Here is a 19,725-nt window from a genome sequence, read left to right on the forward strand (position 1 = left end):
GGCTAAGAATGAAGGAGAACTTGTTACTCTTCCTAGGATTACATCATTTCATTTAGAAATGCAGGGATACTTGTTCTTGGGTTTTAATATAATGGGAGGAAACTACATTTTCACAATTTGTGATTTTCTTTTAAAAATACTTTGAAAACAGTAGAGGGAAATGTATGATTATAGATACTGTGGGCATAGCGATTCTTCAGCATTTACTTGAAGGAAGAATAAATCTGATAGGTGAATTGTTAGTAGGTATATGTGTGCATGTGTATTTATGTTGAACCAACCATTAATCCTGGCTTATTGGGGGTATGGTAAGTAGGATTGTGGAAAATTTTCACTTTGTGCTTTATACACTTTTAGATGGTCTAAATTTTAAAAATATTTTACTTTACAAAAAGCAGAAAAAAATTCTCCCAGTTTAAGCTTAAGATAAATATCAAATTATAAGGCTTTTTTTTTTTTTTATACAAATGAGGCCCTGTTTTGAAAAAAATAAAATGAAAATGATTCATTTACAATGGGAAATAAAATTGTGAGGAAGGCTGGCTATATCCTTGGACTAACCAATGCACTGCCTGACTCTATCCAAGTGGAGGTCAAAATGATTGGATTTCTTGGTGTGCATTAGACTCTGAATAATGGCTATCAATTACAAATATGATTTAAAGCATCAGTGGCCTCAGACTTTAATAACTCAATGTATCCACCTGTAAACTGGCAACATTCCTCATGGATTCAGGTTTTTTCCATAACTGAGATGTCAGGACATTGATGACTTCCAAATCTATTGATCTTCCTTCATTTCTCATCCTTCCTTGTGCCTGTTTCACATCAATTATCCATTGCTGCATAACAAAAGCATCCCAAATGTAGCAGCTGAAAACAATGAACCATTTCCAATGATTCTTTGGTTTGGCTAGGTGGTGCCTCTGCCTGTTTTGCCTGGGCTCACTCACGTGTCTCCCTGGGCAGGGGGGCCCACAATCACTGGGACTTGATCACATAGGTGGCAGTAGGTGCCAGCTGTCAATGGGGAGCTTCAGTTCTCCTCAGTGGCTTCTCATCCTTGAGGAGGTAAAGTGGCTTCCTCACATGTCAAACTCAGGGTAGCTTTCCAAGGTAGTGAAGGCAGAAAGAAGCTGCAAGTCTCTCTGAGGTTTACATCAGGAATACACACATCACTTTGACCACTTTCTATTGTCAGCACAAGTCCTGAGGCCAGCCCAGATACAAGGGGTGAAGAAAGAGACCTAACCTCTTGATGAGATGAAGGGCAAAGAATTTCTGACCACATTTAATCTACCACACCTACTCTTTCTTGAAGTTCTTTTAGCTATGTGAAACAATCTTCTTTCCTGGATGGCCTCCTAGCTCACGACTCTAATCTCCTGATTTCTCCTTCTGTTCCTACATTTTACCCAGCTCTACATCCTTATGCTTTTAGACTCAACTCAAGTACTCATCCTCGAAGTCCTGAGTAGCTCTAGCCCTGGAGAGTAATCCTTTGTCCTAGATTTTCAATATCTTCTCGCCCTCTTTTCTTCTATACTGCGTTGGCTAGAACTCTTGTGGTTTCACCTTGTTAATTAATAAAGTTTTAGTTTCCAGGAATGCTCTGTCCATTATCTTTCTTATGTAACTCCTACAAAGTCTACCTAGCTTAATGTTGATTTCTGGTAGATGATTAAAAAGTATCCACTGTTCAATTTTATAACTTGTTTTGTTGGCTTCGTGGTAAATCCACTTTGTGTATATGCACCTTTGAACTACTCATCTACTAACTCAGGGAGCAAAATTCCTGTAAACATTTTGTGGCCGGGTGTACTGGCTCATACCTGTAATGCCAGCACTCTGGGAGGTGAAGGCAGGCAGATCACTTGAACCTAGGAGTTCGAGACCAGCCTGACAACATGGCAAAACCCCATCTCTATCAAAAACACAAAACATTAGCTGGGCGTGGTGGCTTGTGCCTGTAGTCCCAGCTACTCTGGAAGCTGAGGTAGAAGGATCATTTGAGCCTGGGAAGTTGAGGCTGCAGTGAGCTGTGATCGTGCCACTGCACTCTAGCCTGGGTGACAGAGTGAGACCCTGTCTCAAAAGAACACAGAAAAATAAGAGTAAAATTTTGTGAATTCTTGTGAACAAAATAACTAAAAAATGGAGGCAGGGAGAAAGTAACAATTAATTAATTGAATGAAACTATATAGGCCTCCTTTACTATCACAACCCACTGTAGTCTCTTAAAAAAGTCTAACTTGAAAGCAGAATGTTCTGCATAAGATTAAGGACTTTCACATCCCTTTTTTCATGTAAGGTTGTCAGAATGTATCAAATTGCAAACCAAATGAAAATTCAATGACAGAACTTAAGAAAATCTAATCTTTCTTTCTAGTAGGCTTCCAGAATAAGATATTCCTTAAGAACGTATGATGTGGGTATCTAAAACGCAACAGAACTTATTAATTCAGAATTTGGGGTGGGGAAAGAATCTGTCTAAATTATTAAAATTCTGACTTATGAAATGTTTTTGAAAGAATCACATTTCTGTTACTTTTGAGTCATGCAATTACTCAAATTTAAATCCAGACCCTCTCCAAGAACGTTATAAATTGCAAATTAGGAGAGGACCAAAAGTCAAAGGTATGTTGACCTCTAAACAGACTATAGGAGAACTGCAAGGTTTGTAATGAAGAACAAAAATACAGGCAATTAAGAAAGATGAGATGGCAAAACAATTTTACATTTTAAAGTCATTACAGCAGTAGTAATACCTACTAGCTATAAACCATGAGGAAGCCCAGTACTGAGGACAAAAAGGAAAAGGTGCTTTTAGAATTTTTTTTCCAACATTTATTTTAGAATCAGGGGGTACATGTGCAGGTTTGTTACAAAGGTTTACTGCATGATGCTGAGCTTTGGAGTATGAATGAACCTGTCACCCAGGTAGTGAGCATAGTACCCAATAGGTAGTTGTTTAGCCCTTGCCTACCTCCATCGCTCTCCTCTCCAGTCGTCTCAGTGTCTATTTTTGCCTCTTTATGTCCATGAGTACCCAATGTTTAGCTCCCACTTATAAGTGAGAACACACAGTACTTGCTTTTCTGTTTCTGCATTAGTTCACTTAAGAAAATGGCCTCCAGATCCATCCATGTGGCTACAAATGATTTGGTTCTTTTTGATGGCTGTGCAATATTCCATGGTGTATATGTATCACATTTTCTTTATCCAATCCACTGCTCATGGACACCTGGGTTGATTCCATATGTTTGCTATCATGAATAGTGATGCGATGAACATATGGGTTCATGTGTCTTTTTGGTAAAACGATTCATTTTCCTTTGGGTATATACTCAGTAATGAGATTGCTGCATCAAATAGTAGGTTAACTTTTTTTGGGGGGGGGTGGGCGGAGTCTCGCTTTGTCGCCCAGGCTGGAGTGCAGTGGCGCAGTCTCGGCTCACTGCAAGCTCCGCCTCCCGGGTTCACGCCATTCTCCTGCCTCAGCCTCCCGAGTAGCTGGGACTACAGGCACCCGCCACCACGCCCGGCTAATTTTTTGTATTTTTAGTAGAGACGGGGTTTCACCGTGTTAGCCAGGGAGGTCTCGATCTCCTGACCTCGTGATCCGCCAGCCTCGGCCTCCCAAAGTGCTGGGATTACAGGCGTGAGCCACTGCGCCTGGCCTTTTTTTTTTTTGAGTTGGAGTCTTGCTCTGTTGCCCAGCCTGGAGTGCAGTGGCCGGATCTCAGCTCATGGTAAGCTCCGCCTCCTGGGTTCACACCATTCTTCTGCCTCAGCCTCCCAAGTAGCTGGGACTACAGGCACCCGCCGCCACGTCCGGCTAATTTTTTTTTGTATTTTTAGTAGAGACGGGGTTTCACCGTATTAGCCAGGATGGTCTCAATCTCCTGACCTCGTGATCTGCCTGCCTTGGGCTCCCGGTTAACTTCTATTCATGTAATACTGTGAGCCAGAGGCTTTTCTGAGCTGAACCAACAGGTTGAGAAAAGCTTTTAAAATGACAATGTGAGCAGCCTGGCTTATGTAAATTGACCAAAGTATCTATGATATACGTTAAACAAGGTTTCCAAGAGAGAAATGTCAGAGACAAAAAAAATACAGTAAGTTATTAAATTAGTTAAGAAAATGTGAGGTGGTAGAAAGCCCATGGAACCCGCTTGTGCACAGAAGCTGAAGTGAACTTGAAGAATGAGGAAGGACACTGCTGAGTTAAGAGAGTCTTCATGAATTTAGAATAAAACAATGAATCAACTTTTGTCACCAAGGTAATAGTCCTGATGTAGAAATCCCAATGTCTATTTCTAAGAAAGTAAACTACAATATCAAATTAACTTCAACCATGATACTACACATTGCCTAGCATTTTCCTCTATATTTGGAGTTGGGTTCTTCTACCCCTATTTCTAAAAAGCTGAGAAAACAAATATTCTTCCAAGGATGTTAAGTTTCTTATAAAATAAACAGTGACTCAGCTGAGAGGTCAGAAAAGATTTCTGCAATAATGTAATTTGAAAAGATTTTATTTTGAACTTCTGCCTTGCAAGCTACAAACTCAAAATGGGATGTGATGTTTGCCATATTTGCTGTTTCAGCTGTGATTTACTTTTCCCCCAGCTTAAGTGGGCACAAATGGAGAAAGCAAACAAGTTAATGTTTTTAAATATTTCAGTTCTGAGGCAAACTTATTTTTCACTTTTAGCAGTTAATTTGATGTGGCCATTTCTTCATTCATTCATCTGCCCAATTCATTTACTCAATAAATATTTATTGAGCATCTACTATGTGCCAGGCACTGATGTAGGTTCTACAATAACATTGTCAGCGAGTACAATCACCATGAGATTTCCAGTATGCTGATTAGATAGTGACTAAAGGGCTACTTTCAATTGGGCAGATCTGAGAAGGTTATTCTGAGATGCAACATTTAAGATAAAACCTGGGTAATAAAAAGCCAACCTTGGAAGATAGGGGAGAAAATCCAGGCAGAAAAAACAGCTAGTGCAAAGGCTAAGTCAGAAACACACTTGACTTGTTCCAGAAATGGAAGGAAGGCTGTAATCTTTGACGAGTTAGGAAGCAGGTAGAGACTAGTGTGCAGGGCTTTGCAGGCTGAGTGAAGAGCTTGGTTTCATTCTAATTGCAGCAGAAGCTACTGAAGGATTTTAAGCAGGGCAGTGACATGATCTGATTTACAGTTTAAAGTGTGCCATAGTGAGTGTCTGCAGCCATCCAGCCGAAGGAGGCTGAGAAAGCAGGCAATTGTAGTGCTGGGTCTCTTTTTCCATCACGCCCATGGACCTTAAGTGGCCTTCAATCACATGTGGCAAACACACATATCCCTAGTCTATTAACTCTGCTTCTCTCCTAGACAAACGCTCCAGATCACTTTCTCTCCGGAAACCTCCTCACATCCTCATTCCTCACCGATGGCCTTGCTTCTGACTTCACTGAGAAAATGGACATAATCAGGTGGAAACTTCCACCACCTTCCACATACACGACCATTCCTCCATGGCCTATGTAGGAATTCAGTCCTTCCTGTGAGAGGCCCCTTCACCCCCTCTCTCCTCTCTCCCTTCTCTGGCACATTCTCCAGCAATTGTCCCGGCTCACTGCTGCATCACCTGCATCTTTATCTACTCCTCATCAGCACGGAAACCTGCTGTGATTCTTTCTCCATCTTTTTTTTTTTTAAAGATCTTTTGGTGCCATTTTCTCTCCAGCTTTTGCCCTATTTCTTGGGTACTATTTATAGCCAAGTTTTTCTAATGCATCGTCTGTATTCACTGTCATCACTTGTGCTTCTGCTCTTCCCACTCTCAAGAACCTGCTCCAATGAGACTTGTTATGGCCATCCCGCTCCTGAAATTACTTTTTAATGTTCCAGTTACCTCCATGTTGGTTAACTCTGTGGTCAATTCTCACTCCTTATCTTAGACTATCCCCAGCATTTGACTGGAGATAGTGCGTTTGCCTGGGGATAGTCCTCCTTCCTGAAATGGTTGCCTCACAGCCTTCTGGGACCCGTCCCCTGTTGTCTCTTACCTATGGGTCTCTCTTCCTCTGCTTCCTCTCTTAAAGTTGGTGTGCCCTGGGGCTTAGTGCCCTGACCACTTCTCTATCACCCTCACCGGCTAGTTGATCTCAGTCAATGACAGTTTGTATCTCATTAATATGCCAGGGTCTGAAATTTATGTCTCTAGCTATCTCTCCAGAATTCAAGGCTTGTTTATTCAACTGCTTACTCTACATGTCTTTCCAAATGTCTAACAGATACCTAATACCTCGCATGTCCTAAATTGAACCTGTGATATCCTCAAACCTATTCTACTCACAGCCTTACCCACCTCAGTGGATGTCAACGTTATCCTACTACTTGCTCTGGCCACAAACTTAGGAGTCTTTCCTGACTCTTTCCTGACTCTTTCTCTTATACTCCATGTTCAGTCCACCAGGAAGTTGTGTTGGCTCTTATTTCAAAATATATCCAGAGCCTGAACACCTTCCCAGCTGCCCTGGTCTGAGTCACCATGATCTCCATCCTGAATTACTGCAATACCCACTTATTGGTTCTCATTTCTGCCTTTGTCCCCTCCCATCAGTTCTCTACACAGTGGCCAGAATGACCCCTTAAAATGCAACCAAGGTATTCTTTTTCTCCAATCCTCCAGTGGCTCTCCAGCAAGAGCAGAAGCCTTCCAATGCCCTTCCAGCCCTGCACAGCCTGCTAATCTGCCCTTCTCCTCTCACAGCCACACAGGCCAAAGGCTGCATCCCAGACACATCAGGCATGCTCAAGGCTCTGGATCTTGGCACCTGTTTCCTCTGCCTCAAATTATCTTCCCCTAAATATCCACCTGTCTTGCTGCTTCACCTCCATCAGACTTTTCCTGTCCCTCTATTTCAAATACCAGTTGTGTATCCAACTCTGCACCCACTTTCCAATCCTTCAGTTTTAACCAAAGCAGAAACACTATATTTTACTTGGTCTACTGTCTATCTCTTCCTGCTATATTTAAATTCCATGAAGCCAGGGAATTTTGTATATTTTGTTCACTGTTGTTTCCCAACACTCGGAACAATTCCTTGGCATATAATCAAAGCTCAGCATTGAATACATGAAAAAATATGAACGAAATGGATCTAGGAGTAAGGCAATGAAGCAGTCAAGATGACACTGCAAGTTTTAACTTGAGAAACTGGACAGGTGGTGAGATGGGGAAGCCCGAGAGATGACTAGGTTTCAGGGCTCGGGAGAGAATAGAGCTCGGATTTGGAGATATTAATTGTGAGATGTCCATTAGACATCAAATAGAAACATTAGTAGTAGGCACTTGGATATATAAGTCTGAAATTTGGAGACTCTAGGGGTTAGAGTCAAATGTGAGTGGCCATCAGCTAAGTGGTATTTAAGTCATGAAGCCAGATAAGCTTATCTGGTCAGAAAACAGAGAGAGAAGGGACTAGGCCCAGTTTTGTGCCAACCTTAGAGACCGAGCAAAGAAGAGAGTGTTAAAAGAGACTGAAAAGAAGCCAGCAGTGAGGCTGGAGGAAAGCCAGATGTGTTGTAGGAAGGTGGGACTGGAGAGACCAGCCACAAAGAGGTAATCATAGGCTTGACAGACTCAGGCTCAGTGGAATGAGAGGAAAGACGCCGACTGATGTGGTTGGAGGACAAAATGGAAGTGAAGTGAAGAAGCTACAGTCCACTCCTTGCATCAGTTTTGCTGTGAAGGGGAGCAGAAAAGCAGAATGGTCATGCCCTAGACTCATTTCCAATCACTGCTTCATTCACAAGCATTCCACTCACCCTCTAACCACTCATCTCTCCAACCCACTTCCTCAAGTACTGGCACTTTAACAAGTCTTCAGCCCCACCACAACCTGGAGGCTCACGCTCTCCCTTCCTTCCTTACCCTGCTTCCTACTTTCCATGGCCCACCACCCAGGCCACTTCTTTGCATTTCACCTTCTCCCTTTCCCCTCTTCTCTCTCCTTCCATCACTCAGGCAAACCTTAACTCTGACCAAGTCAACTCTTAGTTCATTTTATCCCTGCATTCAAGGAGCTAAACCTGGCTGAATCAAACACACAACCATGCTGATCAGCCTTGTTTTAAACTTACGAACATCAATCTCAAGTAACTCTTGAGGAATATCATGCAATATACCACATTTCCCTGGTGAGTTGACATTCCTACTTTCAAAGACGATTACTTCACACCAATACTTTTCCCAAGCCTCCAGCACCCCCTCCCACTTCCTCACTCTAATTATTTTGCTTTTTAGTTCACTGAGAAAGTAAATTGAGACCATCTCGTCCTCCTGCCACAAGATCTAACCTGCCTACATCTATGCCCACACATTCTGCCTTGCTGCAAAGGTCAATGCTTCCATTTGTACACTGCATCAATTTCCCCCTCCTATGGGATTATCATCATGCACACACTCACAAAGCTGCAGTATTTCCCATCCTGAAAAAACACCTTCCTCAGATTCCCTCCAGATACCAACTCGTTTCCCTGCCCCTACTTCTCAGGTCTCTGGGATTCTTTGCAGGGTTCCCTCCCTAACTTCATTCCATTTTCTGATCGTCACTGCTTTAGAGAGATGCCACCTGTGTAACAGTCTGTCCTCTCCCACCTAACGAAATCCTTTTTTCTCCTTCTCCGTTTATTTCTCATTAGCACTTTTACTACTTCAAATTATATGCTTGTCTCCCCTCTAAAATCTAAGTAAGCTCCTTGAAAACAGGAGTCTTTATCTACTCAACCCATACCACCTACATACTGTGGCCACTCAAATCACTGGTTAAATTACAGAAAAAGGTATTTGAAAAGGGAGGTTCAAAGGCAGCTCTTCATTTTTAATAAAGGTAAAATACAATAGCATCTTTCTGTGTTGATGGAAAGAATCCTGTAGAAAAATTTGTTAATGTGGGAGTGAGGGATGACGTAGAAGACAGAAGAGATATAAATATAGGCACATTGCTGGAGTTTGAGAAATGGAAAAAAATAAGGTCTGGGATGAAACCTCCACTGGTTCTCTGTATGTAATACTATCCTTGGAATCCTTCCCCACAGAGCTGACTGCTGGGATTGTGTTCTGGAAAGACACCGTTACCCCTTGCATGAGACTGACCAAAGTCTGCGGCATACTGAATTTCATGATGCAGCAGGCTTCCTAATAAAAATATGTATTTATTTTGCATAGCTAAAACATTAAAGCCCCAGGGTGGTTTAAAAAATAATAGCCTACACTTTTTTTTTTTTTTGTAGGTACTGTAAACTAAGAATGACATTTTCATTAGTGCCTCTTTTTCTTTCAGAAACTATGTGAAAAACAACATTTGCTTTATGAGTCATCACCAAGAAGAATTAGTGCCAAGACAGCCTCAAAAAAGAAAACCCCAGGAGCAGCTCTTGGAGTGTAACAAGCTGTGTGGTAGGGGCCAATCCAGGCAGCTTTCTCCAGAGAACTAATGGTCTCAACACCTTCTGAACGTGGATAGTGCCAGAACGCTTAGGAGGGTGTCTTTGGACCAGTGCATAGTTGCGACTCCTGTGCTTTCTTTTCAGTGTCATGGAACTGGTTTTGAAGAGACACTGAAATGGTAAAGACAACCTTTAATCCCCTCTTCCCCAAAAGGAACCTCAAAAGGTAGACGAGGTACAAGGTCCTAAGTGATCTCTTTCTTATTCTGAGCAGGATATCAGGTTAAAAAAAAAAGTTACTGGCTGGTTTCATACTTTCTACCTTCACAGAGCAGCCTTTGAATAGACTATGTCCTAGTGAAGACATCAACCTCTGCCTTAAGCTATGTATGTACGGAGGCCAGTCACAGCTTTATTATTCAGACACACAAGTGGTCTGGACATAAGGGTACAGGTTTTGCCAACCAAGACACTGCTTGCAGTGGGTCTTACGCAAAAAAGAACCAGAACACACAGTGTGGACAACTGCCCATGTATTCCATCTAGATTAGGAGAGGGTCCTGGCTAGGATTTTAGTGGTAATTCCTAGTTACATTCAACAAGTGTAAAGATTATAGAGCTTATTTTATGAACTATAAACTACAATTTAATGCAAAATATCCTTTTATGAATTTCATGTTAATATTGTGAAATATTAAAATTATTCTGCAATAGTTGAGAAAAATGAGCATTTTTTTCCATTTTAAAAAAATGCATAGAAAAGACAATTTTAAAATCCTGGGACCATATTTATTTAGAAGTAGCTGTTAGTAAAACATTAGAAAAGGAGTCAGGCCATTAGGTTATTTATCCAAATCTCTAAGCAATTAGGTTGAAGTTATTAAGTCAAGCCTAGAAAAGCTGCCTCCGTGTAAGGCTTTCATGACAATGTATAGTAATCCACAGTGTCCTGCAATTCTTCACACTCCTCAGGAATATCAATACCTCAGGTTACGGCACACAGGCTACACTCGATGATGACTTTCAGTGACCGAAGACACAATAAATGACATTCAGACATCAGGACAATTCCCTCGTATGTTCTTCTCTATGATGGCGGCCTGTACAAGCAATGTGGGTTTCACCCACACAACGATGAACTGTTCTCTACTTCTCCAGTTGATTTTAAAGACTTGGTAAGAGGTCTCACTAATAAAATTTGGGTATGATGATAGAAAATCCATAATCAAATCTTGAACCAAGTAACATATTAAATTACTAATACTGTAAGTGATGGAAGACACAGAAAAAACGTAAAAGCACGAACAACCTAACTTGAAAAAGAATTTTTAAATATGATTAACCTAAAGAAAAGAGAATCCTAAGAGCCAGCTCCTTCTTATTTAGCTTGGAATTTTCCCATTGGTTCCCAATAAACTGTCCCAATGTCATATAAGGCAACATGATCTACTACATTCCTTTATAACAATGTGGAGAGACTATAAACCTATGTAAGTAGTAAAACTATAAGATCAGAGACTCAGGAGACTGACTAAAAGGGCTGATCTGCAGTGTATTATCTGTATTAAAATTGCAGGCGAAGCTAAAAGGAAAGGAGATTTGAGATCTCAATTCTATCACAGTGTATTTCACATGCAAGTCAGAGCATGCATTGTTGTTTGTTTTTGGAAAGAGAAGGGAAGTGTGTTCTGCCCCACGTTTCCTTCCGTGTTTATTAGTTCAAACACTATATATACTTTAGTTATTTTTTGGTTTAGCCATTCATTATAAATGGGCAGGAAACTTTATCAACCTAGCCGGTTTATTACTAGTGACCTCGACTTTAGTATCTTGAGTATTCTTTTGCATTTTTATTTTAATATCCCGAGTCTGTAACTAAACAATTTTGTCTCTAAATTTGTATCCAATATTCATTGCCCCACACCAAATCAAGCTTTTTGATTTTCAAAAATAAAAAGGGGGAAATACTTACAACTTATACATATATATTCACAGTTTTTATTTATAAAAAAAATTTACAGTACTTATGGAGAGCCAGCAGAAGACATCAGAGCACTCACTTCTTCCCATCTTTGTTAAGGTTAGCGAATTACCCATGGACACTGCTAGGTGAGGCTCACTCAGCAGCCCTGAAAACAGACCCGGTCACACTGTCTTTACCCTCTCCCTTCAGATAAAGCACTTCGATTAGCTATTGATCTGCCCAGTTTTCAAGTCATGCGAATACTGAAAAGGTTGTATCATCTGGATCTGTACCTTGGCTATATAAGCATGTTTTCCCCCTATTCTACATTTCTTTTTTTGGTGAACATTGCAAAACAGGAGGTGACTTATTACGGTTAATTAAAACTAAATGAAAATGTCAAATCTTTAAAACAGTGAGCTTGTAACTCTTTCATGTAATTTTATTCTCTATATTTATGAGTTTGGCTATCCTACTGATTCTTAAAATAAAGGAAATAAACTTTTTTTTTTTTTTAAAAAGGAAATATAAAAGTCTAACAATTCCAATGAAATCTTTCCTAAGAAAGAAAAGTGTAAGTTCGCCTTTGCCTTCCACTTTGGAGTAAGAAGCAGGTTAGGGAAGGCATTGAGAAGAAAAAAGATAAAAATAAAAATAATAAGTGTTGTTCAGTGCAGTGCCTAAGCTAGGTTTTCAAGATTTATTTTATAATACGGTAAGGAAAATGTACTATATATGGAGGTTAGGATGTTGCAACTTTTCCACAAAGCTTTGAAAACATTTTGGAAATACAGGTTTTTGTGGAACATTGTGTTGGAATATTGTCTCCATTAAGTTTCTCCTGAGAAGCTAACTGGACTCTCCACTCAGCTTTACTTCTAGGTATAATCACTGTTGGTTACACTAAACTCCTACACCTAAGTGATAGGGCACAACTACGCTTGATCCTGTATTACCACATCAGGGCTCCTGGGTGAGCCAGAGACACTGTTTCATAAATGCGTATTTATTATAACTTTAAGAGTAGCAATCTCATATACTGAATAGTCACTCTTTAACTCCATTAAATAAGATACAGCAAGGGGAAGGACAATATCGCACAAAATGGCTTTCAAATTCAAGAGGGGCTATTTGATAATTACATTGTGGCACAGAGGCAGCTTGTGGGCACTTCTTGTTAAAACATCTCCATGTTACCAACTTCTGACAAGACTCTTAGTATAGGCTTGGGCACCAACCCAAGATTAAAGTCAAGAACCTCAATCACTTCTCTACAACTACAGGTGTTGAGTCTTTCCAGAAAAACAAAGATCCAAATGAGGCACCATTCATCACAGCTTCTTTCTCATGGCCATCTAGTGGGTAAGAGGTTTCTCTTCTTAAAACTACAATTTCTTAACCTTTACAAGTTATTTAACATTTTCTATCATATTAAATTAGCAACATAAAACATTATCCTTTATCTATAAACTTCTAGTCTGGTTCTCTAGAGTTTATATACACGTTTTTATTTCTAATCTGCAAGAAAAAAAAATTCCTATTTGTTATTTGGTAACAGAGCATTAAAAGATACTATACACATGTGGCGCATATGTATGTATATATATATATACACACACACACACAAAATATACTTCAAAAAGAAGCCAACACACTTTAGCCAAAGTCTTAAGCTTGCATAGATTTTTAAAAAAAAGTATGAATACAATTTTTGTTAAAATAGAAAATGGGGAATAAAAGTTACAGAATGGATATGAAGAGAGATCTTTTCCAAACTTTTATTTGTGCACATTCAATTGAAAAAGATAACTTTTACAGGTTCTTTGGTGCCCATATTCAGCATACAAAAATGTAAAAGACTATTCACAAATAAAACACATTAGCTCAAAATGGAAAAAAATAACAATGACAACAATAAAACAATCTAAGGTAGTGCACACTGTGACAGCTCTGCTTATGGGGACATGAGAATTACTGCGAAAATAAATAGAATGTCCTTTTGTAAAAGCAGCAATGTCATGTCTTGTAAACTTCCTTTTATATTACAGCAAGGTTTGGAATAAAATCCAAAGGGACTGGAGCTTACACTGTAGCCGTGAATGAATAAAAGAGTCTATCTCCTCAATTACTGTTGGTCCAGTTTTCCTTTTGAGTCCAATGTGCAGCAGGTTTAAAAGGTGCTCAGTTAGAGATTCTAACCAATTAAGTGGTGAATTATAAAATTTCTTTCCTGCTTTCAAACACAAATGGGTAAATCTGTTCCACAGCAGTAGCAACAGCCTTTACATTGGGCCCTGTAATAAACACAACGGAGGAAGGAGTGAGAAGAGTTGGAAAAGGGAGCACTAGGAAAAACTGATTTTCCAGAATTAAAAATATTCAAGTGGTATAGAATATCACGTTAACTGTTTAAAAAAAAACTACACATATAATTATACACATAGCCATAATAAGTAAAAATAATACAGATTTTGTTCTGGGCAATTAAAGGACACATGAAACACAAAATGAGGTTATTCACTTTGTTTTAGGGCACCAGACCGAAAAAAAAAGTATATAAAAAACTGCATACAAACTATCATGGACTAATACAAAAAGTACTGTAATATAATATGTACATGAAAGGAAGGAGTAACAAATGGGACTAGATAACAGCTATCCTTTTGATCACTATCATCTGGCTTCTGGTTAGGCTACAACAGAGGCTCAGGAATATGCAGGAACACAGCAGAGTGAAACAAAGCTGCCACCAAAATGTTGGGAAACCAGAATGCTGTTTTAAAATATATGGTTTAAAAATCCCCACAGATTTACCACCACTGGGTATCCACATGTTTATTACCAATCTGGTCATTTCACCCTCAGAGCTTATACAAGTCAATAGAAAACAAAAAAAGCACAAGGCTACGAGGTGACCATGCATTATGTTAATTCTTGAACAACTTTATAAAAATGTAATCTTTCATTTAAATTGCTAAAAAGAAACATAAAAAAGGACAATGAAAACTATTTTCATAAAATTTATTTTGAATAAAAATGGCTTCACTAATACACACTTACCTCTTTTGAAAGACCCAGGAAACTAACAAATCCACCCACTGTAAACACTCTGAAGGTCCTAACCACATCCTATCTTGGTGAGGTCCTTCCTGACTCACTTTACCCCCACCCTGCTATGCTTTGCTCATGGGAACCAATTCAATATTACTAACATTTCATAGGATATTCCTGATCTAAGTAAACAATGCATACTACTTAACCACGTCAATTGTCTTCAGTTTATTATTGTTTTGTTTAATATCTAGTAACTCAGTAAATACAGAGTTTTACATATGCATTGTTTTACTATATACTTAGTAGAGATAGATCAATAGGCTTTGGGCCTGCTCAGACATCCAGCCTCCAAAGTGTGGAAACAGAGAACAGAAAGAAGGGAACAAACAGACCTGTCCCCTACCATCCCATATTTAAGATTCAGGTGGGATCCTGGGAATACGCTTTGAAAGTCCCCAAGGAAGATGGGAAAACCCATGGGATGAGTCAAAACTAAAATTTATTTGTTGAGAGACTAAATTGTTATTTTCCTCTATGGACTGAATAAAGAAAAAACAAAGCTCAAGGACATTGAAGACATTTTCTTTAATTCTTTTTTGCCTAAGGTTGGGCCTGACTCCCAAGCAACGCCTCTGCACAATTTATAATCATAGTACCATTAAAATGTCACACAGCATGCTAATGCTACCCTTTGACATGAATGCCTAGTTTTCTGAAACCACCCTTTCTCCAAATAAAGATGCAAAAGATATAGCAAGATAAACATAACAGGTACCAATTATATTTAATATTTTGCTTATGTAAAACTAAAGTTTATAAAATGAGTTTCTCATGAGAATTTTAAATATAAGGTATCATAAATTTACATACTATGGATACATATACCAGAATATATATACATACACATATATATGTGTGTGTGTGTGTATATACATATATAAATTTTTCTTTTTTTTTTTTTTGGAGACAGAGTCTCACTCTGTTGCCAGTCTGGAGTGCAGTGGTGTGATCTCAGCTCACTGCAACCTCTGCCTGCCGGGTTCAAACGATTCTCCTGCCTTGTAGCTGGGACTACAGGTGTGCACTACCACGCCCAGCTAATTTTTTGTATTTTTAGTAGAGACAGGGTTTCACCACGTTGGCCAGGATGGTCTTGATCTCATGACCTTGTGATTAGCCCGCCTCAGCCTCCCAAAGTGCTGGGATTACAGACGTGAGCCAATGCACCCGGCCCACCAGAATATTTTTAAAGCTCCATACTGGAAACTACTCAAATGCCCAATGAGAATGAATGATATATACAACTATACAGAACATAATATAGATGAAACCCACTAAGATAATGCTGAGTGAAAAAAGACACAAAATAGTACGTGTAACATTTATAAATAGTACAAAAGTAGGTAAAATAAATCTACAGTGTTAGAAGTCAGGAGACCGGTTCCTCTTAAAGGGCAGAAGTAACTGAAAGGAACAAATCAGACATTATTTCTATCTTGGTATAAGCATCTTGTATCATTCAATCCATAATTTACAAGTTTGGTTTCAATATCATAGAATACCTGTTACTGTGATACTTCCTGTCGAAAAAATCTGTAACGTAGCTCTTAGAGATTTTATCCGATAGCACACAGCAGGATGAAGTTCAGGTTCATAACTATACAAAAGAAGCCACAATTAATATAAATATTTACACCCTGACTAGTAATTTCAAATTTGGTAATGTATCAAGATAAATTGCTTCAAAGACTTACCTGGCATGAGGTCTATTGTTCTTTGTGAATTCTGGCAAACGGATTTCAAATGGCATGTTACACACTGCCAGAACATTAACAACCTTAAAATCTGTAAATATTACCTTTAGGAGAGAAGTAAAACTCAATAAATTTATTTTGAAACAAACAAAAAAATCTGCTCATCATGGCAATCCTTAATAACCATCAATCCTTAAAACCAAGAGCAAACAAGATAAAACAAAAACATTTTAAGTGTATGTTTAGTACTGTAAGTTATGTAGCATTGAAAGCTTTAATTCAATTTTTTAAAAAGCCCAAAAACTTCATTAAAAAAATAAAACCAGAGGTATTTGCATGATTAAAACAGTATGGGTCTTTCTAATCACATGTTTAATTTCTTAATACTTTTAAGTGAAATATTTAAAACTACTGAGAAAGGACAGAGAATAGTGAGGGAAAAAATTTAAGTCCAGGTCATCCTGCTAGAGTAAAAATGGAAAACAAGTCACCTTAGAAAGTCAGTAAATACAGAGTGTACACTGGGCTCCAAAAGTCAGATGTTTTTCTCATATGGAATAAGGCAAAATGACATTTCTGTGATAATATTAGTTAGATGTTTATTTTCTTTCTGGGGATAGAGTGATAAAATTGTTTTTAACTAACTGGGATTTCTCTCAACACTTCTAATGTTACACTAAAAGAAGTTCCAAGGCCGAAAATAATGCTCTTAACCTTAATAACTTTGGTCACTCCTACCAACATCTTCAACTGTTTCATCTCATCTTTTCAAACATTCCTCCTAAAACCACAATTTTGGGTAAGCTAACTATCCTTCAACTCAGCCTTGCACACAGCAGTTGCGCAAAGCCAGGAAACTGCAAAGTGGCAGCACTCTCAAATCACAGTACAACTCAAGACTCTCTCTACTGCCACCCTCCCTCAAGCACCAACCCCCACTCCCCACCAGCCATTCAGTCTCTTCCTATCACCCTCTACTTCAGAGAGACTGAGTCATCAGAGGGAAACGTAACTTCCTCTCCCCACTTCTACAAACTTGTCTCAATCCCAAACAGCCTTGCCCTCATCTTCAGGGACCATTCCCATCTTTATCTTTCATTTATTCATCATTTGCAAGTGACCTAGCAAGTCCATAATATGTAATCATTTTATTCAAAGGTATATACCTCTATCAAGTTATAGTGAGGAGGCTGACATGCCGGTGACAGTCACGTTACATGTGTGAGAGCCTGCCAGCTGGTGTGTCCATGTCAAGGGGCCTCTGCCATTCTCTATTCACCACTCTGACCTGGCATTCTTGAGATAACCAAAAACGATTTTGTTTGTGTACATCAGAGGTGAAAAAAAACTTAGAGATGAAAAGGAAATTAACTTGTGAGGAAACAAGTCTCTTTATGGGAAAGGAATTAGGGAAAAAGCTAGGATCCTTTACAAATCCCCACATGGCCAAATTTTGCTACAAATTTTCACACTGAAGGGCAGTATTAAAAAGCCTAGAAAAAGTTCAATCATAAGAATAGTATGTATAGTGATTTCTTGAGTCTATTACAATTTTTAATTCTACAAAAATAAATCCTTAAATATTTATAGTTTAGATACTGTTTGAAAATGTTACCTGAAAACCTAGTTTCTGCAGACTGCGGGCTAAGCGTCTGGCACCAAATTTAGCTTCTTCTTCACTATGGTATTAAGGAAAGAAAAAGATTATCAGTTATACAGGAAATAAATTTTATACTGAGGAACACAACAAACTTCACGTATGATTTTGCTGTTAAGTCTAGGAAAATGTCCGTTCCATGAGGGAAAAAGCAAAAAATAAAAACAAAAAACCCAAGTAGCATTTACCTTGTTGCTCCAGTGCAAATAATTTTTCCTGAGGACCAAATTGTAGCTGTAATTCTAGGTTTTCTAAGCTTCATTAATACTTTCTGGGGGAAAAAAAAAATCTGATTACCTCATAAGCATTATTTTTCACTTATGGTTCTGTTCTATATAGTCATATTAATGTCCAAATACTACTCTCCAAGCTTATCCAAGACTGCAATAACTGCTCTCCAAATCACCCATTTTGAAATCAAGTACAATACTGAACACAAAGAACATATTAATCCAAAAAGACATTTAATTAATTAAAAATACAAGGTGTATAGAAATCTCTCACTCTATATACTTGAAATCAATGTACTCCAAGTACATAAACAATTCAACTCTCATTCCACTCCAGTCACATAACTGGAACTTGCATGGCTCCTCACACACACGAAATCTGTTCATGCCTCAGAAGCTTTGCAGTAGCTGTTGCTTTCATTTGGAATAGTATCCCCTCAATATTCTCACTTCATTCAGGTCTCTTACCAGATGTCACCTCCTGAAGAGAGGCCCTCCCTAACCATTTTCCCTGAAACACCCATCACTTCATCGCTTTCTAATTCCTAACTCTGCTTTCTGCTGTTTCATGGTACCCATCACTACTTTATATTGTATCCTAGAGTTGAGATGCTTATTACATACTCTAGTTCAATATGGACATCTTGAATAAAGGAGAAATGTTGGAGCTGGAGATGTAATTAGAAATTCATTAGCTTTGGAAGGCATTTAAAGCTATGGGTTAGAATGAAATAACTACAGAGTGTGTATCAATAGGTCAAGGACTAAGCTCCAAGAAAATATGCAAATTTTAATTTTCATTCCAACCATTAATGGAAATATTTGTTAGATGCCCATTCTACGTAAGAAAGACATAAATGCTCACTAACATATAAATGAATCAGATGTTTCTGCTTAAAATTTTTGTTACATTTTGTGTTCTTCATTCTCTGTCATATGCCATATTATCAAACTAGAAAGCTATTAAATCTGGGCAGACTTAAAATTTACCAAAGATCAAGATAAAATTTGAACTAAAATACATCATAAAATTTCATATACAAGTGACTGAGAAACACTTGACTGAGTTTATTCCACATTTAATTGTCTCTCACCGCCACCAGCTTGTCTATCATCTCAGATTTTTCAATTAACCTTCCTTAAAAAAACTATTTCCTTTCCATATGTCATGGTGAAGTACCAAAGCAGTGTTAGGCATATTCCTCTCTAAACTTTTGAGCAGACATATTGATTACTTTTCTAAAGGAAAGATGGGATTGCTGACAAACTTGAAAATCTTTGTGGGTCACTGAAAATTTTAATTGAATTTAATTCATCTTTACTTAGTTTCTAGTACTAAGAATTAATGATGGCCAGGCATGGTGGCTCACGCCTATAATCCCAGCACTTTGGGAGGCTGAGGTGGGTGGATCATGAGGTCAAGAGACTGAGACCATCCTGGCCAACATGGTGAAACCCCATCTCTACTGAAAATACAAAAATTAGCCGGGCATGGTGGTGTGCACCTGTAGTCCCAGCTACTCGGGAGGCTGAGGCAGGAGAATTGCTTGAACCCAGGAGGCAGACGTTGCAGTGAGCCGTGATCGTGCCACTACACTGCACTCCAGCCTGGCGAA

At 38.7% G+C, this 19,725-nt stretch overlaps 2 protein-coding genes across 3 annotated transcripts in view; one reads left to right on the forward strand and one right to left on the reverse strand.

Annotated features, from left to right (window-relative positions):
- SLC2A12 (solute carrier family 2 member 12) overlaps positions 1-13,314 on the forward strand; it is a 66,506-nt gene extending 53,192 nt beyond the window's left edge. The window contains exon 5 of the mRNA XM_003898158.5: positions 9,346-13,314. Within this exon, the coding sequence (XP_003898207.2) occupies positions 9,346-9,499 (154 nt within the window). The 3' untranslated portion in view covers positions 9,500-13,314. The remainder of the gene's footprint in view (positions 1-9,345) is intronic.
- The window catches only part of TBPL1 (TATA-box binding protein like 1), a 35,662-nt gene continuing 29,105 nt past the window's right edge, over positions 13,169-19,725 (reverse strand). The window contains exons 3-7 of one of the 2 annotated variants that reach the window (XM_017958319.2): positions 18,068-18,150; positions 17,838-17,901; positions 16,223-16,326; positions 16,031-16,125; positions 13,169-13,708 (exon numbers count right to left, since the gene is read on the reverse strand). In XM_017958319.2, the coding sequence (XP_017813808.1) occupies positions 13,629-13,708; positions 16,031-16,125; positions 16,223-16,326; positions 17,838-17,901; positions 18,068-18,150 (426 nt within the window). In that variant the 3' untranslated portion in view covers positions 13,169-13,628. The remainder of the gene's footprint in view (positions 13,709-16,030; positions 16,126-16,222; positions 16,327-17,837; positions 17,902-18,067; positions 18,151-19,725) is intronic. The other variant, XM_003898160.2, reaches the window with a different exon arrangement.

Source organism: Papio anubis, chromosome 6 (genome assembly GCF_008728515.1).
Source record: "Papio anubis isolate 15944 chromosome 6, Panubis1.0, whole genome shotgun sequence".
Classification (NCBI taxonomy): Eukaryota; Metazoa; Chordata; class Mammalia; order Primates; family Cercopithecidae; genus Papio; species Papio anubis.